At 35.7% G+C, this 6,108-nt stretch overlaps 1 protein-coding gene across 1 annotated transcript; it reads right to left on the bottom strand.

The window, feature by feature from the left end:
* Window positions 1–842: 842 nt before the first annotated feature.
* Window positions 843–1,340, bottom strand: LOC119675450. Its single transcript, XM_038086649.1, has one exon. The coding sequence runs from the start codon at window positions 1,338–1,340 to the stop codon at window positions 843–845; it is 498 nt and encodes a 165-aa protein (XP_037942577.1).
* Window positions 1,341–6,108: the final 4,768 nt, after the last annotated feature.

The following is a 6,108-nucleotide window of genomic DNA, read 5'->3' as shown; positions in this document are numbered from 1 at the left end:
GCCGACTGCCTACTCCAGACTAATTACTACTACTGCTACTTGGCTGCTTGACCGACTTCTTCTTGACTGCTTAGTCGACTTCTAGATGACTGCTTAACCTGCTTATATACATATCTCGAAGCTCATGTCTTGCATAGCAGACGCATTCGATTGAAAGTTGTGTACTCTAAGCGCAGCTACTCATTTATTTATTTCATTCTTTTTTATTTCTTCTCTTTGTTTTGTGCTCTTTCAATTTTAACTGATGCCGTATATGAGTTGATCTAATTTGCGTTCTAATTGAGGGAAATTCTAAATTGTGCCGATAATGTAGTCAAAAGTTAGTATTTAGAATATTTTCAACGTGACTAAATCGTGCCTAAATATTTTCATAAGATGTGTAATGAATAAACAAGTGAATTTAAGGCCGTCTGCGAGTTCGAGTAAATTGAGGTAAAGTAAATTAAAATTTCCTAGGGATTTTTTGCACTGCACTTATATAAATATTTATTTATTTATTTATTGCACTTATTTATTAGTTTTGGTTAAAAGTTTTAAAATTTATTTATTTATTTGCAGTATAACCGCCTTTTATTACACGTTTATTATTTATATATTTTAATGTAAATACGTATATGCAAAAATCCGACTGCCACTCTTTTTCGTTTGTTTTCGTGTTCTTGACTATGTTTTCAGCTACTCTTCTTCTTCTTATATATTTTGTATGATTCGTGTGTTGTTCGTGTAGTTTCTGTGTTATTTTGTGCTATTTGTGTGTCGTTTAAGTGTTGCCATATTGGTCGCCACACCACTCTTCCACCAGTGGCTGAGTGGAAGCGATGTCACGATATATGCAACTGATTTTATGTCGTGACTCTGACAGGTAAACGAATAACTCTGCCGCTGGAGGCACTGCGACTTGGGTTGAGTTCCTGCTGAAATGTTTGTAATGGTTGTGCATCTGGGCTTGACTGAAATGATGTAGATCGCGGAAACTGCGTGGTTGGATCGATTTCATCAGTCAACAAGTAAGCTGCTTTTACTCTGTCAATGCTGACTTGGACAGGTCGGTTTTTGATGAAAATGATAATAAGCTTAAGATATCGCCGTATCACTTTGAATGGTCCGTCGTAAGGTGGTTTTAAGGGAGGTCGTACGTTATCGCCCCTCAGGAACATGTGTGAGCACGTCTGGAGGTCTCGTTGTACGAACGTCTCCGTTTTGCCATGGTTTGAACCTGAAACCGGACGTAATTGATTCATAGTTTCCTTTAGAAGCGTTGCGAATTCGGAGTCGTATCCGTCGTGGGATGTCTTTTCAAAGAATTCTCCTGGGAGTTTAAGAGATATACCGTATACCATCTTGACTGGGCTAACTTGGAGGACGTCTTTGTACACACTTCATAAAGCTAGCAATATCAGTGGTAGTTCGTCTGTCCATCTTTGGTTTTGTCCACATTTCAATGTTGCTTTCAATGTTCTGTGGAATTGTTCCAGGATTCCATTTGATTGTGGGTATCGCGCAACGCTACTGCTACAGTGTGTACATGGATGTCCATAAGGAGAATAAGAACGGACCACCGGGTAAACCGATCTATGTATGTTAGGCAATACCGCATACCATTGCAATAGGTCAAAGGTCCCACGATATCAATATGTACATGCTCAAAACGTTGATTAGGAAATAAACGTTCTTGTGATTACTATGCGTTCGAATGTGGTGCTAAAAGTTGATAATAATATTATTTTATTTTGTTGAGACTTCAGTAGACAAAGTAACGTTGTATTTAACAACAGTAAAAACCAAATATACACAAAAGTGCTTGCGATCAGTGGAACTTAAAATTATATTCAGCGTTAAGCTAGGTTAAAAGTTATAGAAAATATACTAAGTATAAAGCTCAGAGTGGTTTATGTCTGTGCTGTCGAGTTTGTGTGACAAACCGAATTTTAAGCTTTAAAAGAAAACACAAGCAGAACATATGAACTTAAAAACTTTGCAATTATATTATAATATAAAACAAAACAAATATATAAAATATATATAAAAAAAAAAGAAAAAGAAAAAATGCCAGTTGAAAGATCGCCAACAGTTACAAAAAACATCGCTAGTAAATCGGACCTGTGCACACCGAATAGACAATCACAGAGGCAAGAAAGGCGTATATGATCTGAGCTTTCGCTCGGTGATGTTATGCAGGCTATTCAACAAATGACAGAAAAATTTGAATCTAATATTGCAGGCCTGAATATTAACTTTGATTCGCAAATATTAGGTGTACCGGTATGAAATGAGCGTTTTTTGGTAAAAATAAAACACTAATTATTAATAGGAAAGTAAAAAACATTTTATTCAAAGTATTGGCCATTGCTTTCTACACATTTTGACCACTTTTCTGGCAATTTGTGGATACCACGCCAAAAAAAATTGTTAGTCTTTTAAAGCAAACCAACCAGACACCCAATTTTCGACCTCCTCGTAGGAATCAAAGTGCTGCTCAGCCAATGCGTATCCCATCGATGAAAACAAAAGGTAGTCAGAAGGAGCCAAGTCTGGTGAATACGGCGGGTGGGGTAGCAGCTCTCAGCCAAGTGTTTTGATTGCATCCTGAACCCGTTTTGCTTTGTGTGCAGGTGCATTGTCATGGGCCAGAATTACCTTGCCGTGTCTTCTGGCCCATTCTGGTCGTTTCTCGATCAATGCATGGTTCAAATTTATCATTTGTTGTTCATAGCGACCAGCATTGACGGTTTCACCAGGTTTTAGGAGCTCGTGGTACACCACACCTTTCTGGTCCCACCAAACACACAGCATTGACTTCTTGCCGAATCGATCTGGTTTTGCAGTCGATGTTGATGGTTGTCCTGGATTAACCCATGATTTTTTCCGTTTAGGATTCTTAAAATAAATCCATTTTTCATCGCCAGTAACAATCCGATGCAAAACCGATTTTCCTTCGTGTCTTTGAAGCAAAATTTCACAAGTGTTTTGCGGTTTTCCATCTGTCTTTCATTCAATTCATGTGGCGCCCATTTTCCACACTTTTGGATCCTTCCCATAGCTTTTAAACGGTCAGAAATTGTTTGTTGTGCAACATTTAACATTTCTGCCATTTGCTTTTGACCCAAAGTGTCATCTCCATCCAATATCGTTTGCAATTCGGCGTCTTCAAACTTCCACGTTCTTCATTTCTCACATCAAAATCATTATTTCTGAACCGTTGAAACCATCTTTTGCATGTTGCTTCTGATAGAGCATGATCACCATATGTCTCGACAAGCATTCGATGCGACTCTGCAAGTGGTGCAGAGTCTTCAAATGAAAACAAAAAATTAATGCTTTCCGCAAATCATGTAGCTATGCTAGCATCAAAGAGTGACATATGCGAACTTAAGGAACAAATGGGCAACGTGTCACTGAAAATATAAAAATTGGAAAACGAGATGAGGACAGGAGGGAAATTGGAAGACTACTCGAACAAAGTAAAAGTCGTAATGTACTAGGGAAAGGTCTACTGAAAGACGAGACAAAATGGCTATGACAACTATTATAGTTCGAGACACATACGTGATATTTGAAAAGAAACAAAAAGTGGGTGTGATCGCAGAATTGAAAATTTCAGAAATGGCAAAAGATGTCCTAAAAAATGGTAGAAAACTACATGGCACTCAGATTTATTTTGAAAAGGACTTAAGCTTGTCTAGACAGGAAAATAATTCTGCTTTATTACAACTGAAGAGAGATCGTGAAGCCATCAAAAACACACAAAATTTATATTAAAAATGACAACATATATATATCAGGAAAATGGATGCATATCGATAAAAATAAGAAACTAAAGTGCAAAGAAGGTGACGCTTTGAAGGAATTAAAACAATTGTTTGGTGAGATTGAAGTGAAAGAAGTGATCGAGAACAACACGCTATTTAAGAAAATAAAACAGCCAAAAAACTGTTAGCAGTAAGGAAAATAGTCGCGTCAAATCGGAGAACACTGACCTACATTTTGCCAATAAAAATCAAATATGTCAAACAAAAAAATAAATACTATGAAATTCAAAAAAATGCAAATGCAGACAAGTCAGACATTAAATTAGCATATAAGTTTAAAATATTATCGTATAATGTAGCTGGTGTAACAAATAAGTATAAGTATATAGAATTTATGAATTATGTTAAAAAATTCGATATATTTGTTTTATTTGAAACATTTTGAGTAGGTAAGACAGATTATATTGAAAATACATTTAGTGAATACAATTCATTGGGAGCCTGCAACTAGAACAACAAGTAGAGGTCGAACCAGTGGAAGAAAATTGTATGGTGTCCGAAAGCAATTGCAATATTGCGGTACTGTGAGATAACCACCAATAATCAAAAATTATGTTTAATCCCAGTTTATCTAAATTGCAATAACTGACAAAATGATTTCAATAACTTATGTGATATATTAGTGGAAGCTCAGAACGAAAATATGATGATAACTGCTGACTTCAATGCACGAATATGCGAATAACATGCAGTGGTCTGAAGTATTGGACCACAAAGTAGCAAACAATTACAAGAAATTTGCAGTTCATTTGGTGTCACCGTGTTAAATGGCCGCACTAAAGGCAATAGAGAGGGTACATTCACGTTTATCAGAGGTGTAGCAAGATCAACGATAGATTATTGTTTTGTGAAAGGAGTATGGTTAATAATAACTGAACAGTTTCAAATACATGACATGATGTACTCGGATCATCAGCCACTAGAAATTGTGGTAAATCTAGATGCCTCTATTGCAAAATTTATTGCAAAAAACACGAAGTTATATGTTTTTTACGTAGATCTTAAAGCAGTTTTTTACAAACTTAGGCAGCTGGGTCTTTAAACCAATATTTTGAAAATACTGCAAAGTCTATACAGCAACAATGAGTCAACAGTATGGGACGGAAAATGTACTTCGAGATGGGTCCAAACGTGTGCCGGAGTGAGACAAGGTTGTGTCTTAAGCCCTATATTGTTTGCACTGTTCGTTGATGACTTAAGTAAATTTCTTTCTGGTGGTATTATGATTGTCAACATGTGCCTAAAAGTACTATTATATGCTCATGATATTGTACTATTTGCAGATTCTCCAATAATATTACAAAATATGATATATGAATTAAACAGATATTGCAACTTATGTGGACTATCTTTAAACACAGACAAATCAAAAGTGATGATATTTAAGAAACATGCTAGAAGATTGAGAATGAGGAAAAATGGAACCTTTACGATGATCAATTAAAAGTGGTTAATAATTATAAATATCTAGGAATAAATATGAAATATAACGCAAAATTCGATAACCACTTAAACGAGAAGTTAAAGGAAGCTAAATTGGTTATTAATTGTACTTGGAAAAATGTCTTGGGAAATCCGAAAGTGTCACTGCCCGTAAAATACAAAGCTTTTGAAGCCACAGTTAAATCAGTTCTAAATTATGCAGCGCAAATCTGGGATGTGGATAAATATGATGCAGTAGAAAAATTGCAGATATTTTATATAAGGAGAACATTTCGTTTGCCAAAAAATACCCTAAATTATATGGGGCTTATAGAGACTGATCTACCGACGCTATATACCCAAACATTGAAATTGCATTTTGGTTACATCAATCGTGTTAAGAATTTGCCAGGCAATCGGATTCAAAAAACATTAGTGCAGCACCTAATAAATGAAAAAAGATTATTTTTTGAAAAATGGTAGGATCTGGAATCCGAGCTAAATGTGACTAATGATTAGACTATGGATGATAACTGTAAACTGTGGCAGAAAAATAAAATAACGAAACTAAGTATTGAAGAACGTAGAAATTTTGTAGAAGCGGCAAGAAAACATATATCAAATGATGCATATTGAAGCTGAATTATGATCTCGGTATCAATAATTACTTTCACGAGCAATACGACGTAGAAACAATAAGGACAATTTTCAAAACCAGAGGCGAGCTCCTACAATTGTGCTATGTACAGTACGAAAGTCAAGACACGCTGTATACGATATGCAACCTTAAATTGAAAGGTAATGCAATACACTTAGTAGGCGAACAATTTTTAAAGAACACCGGTTGCTGTACTTCGGTAAACCTACGCTCAATGTT

This window comes from Teleopsis dalmanni, chromosome 2 (assembly GCF_002237135.1).
Source record: "Teleopsis dalmanni isolate 2A chromosome 2, ASM223713v2, whole genome shotgun sequence".
Lineage (NCBI taxonomy): Eukaryota > Metazoa > Arthropoda > Insecta > Diptera > Diopsidae > Teleopsis > Teleopsis dalmanni.
This window is presented reverse-complemented; position numbering and strand designations above follow the sequence as displayed.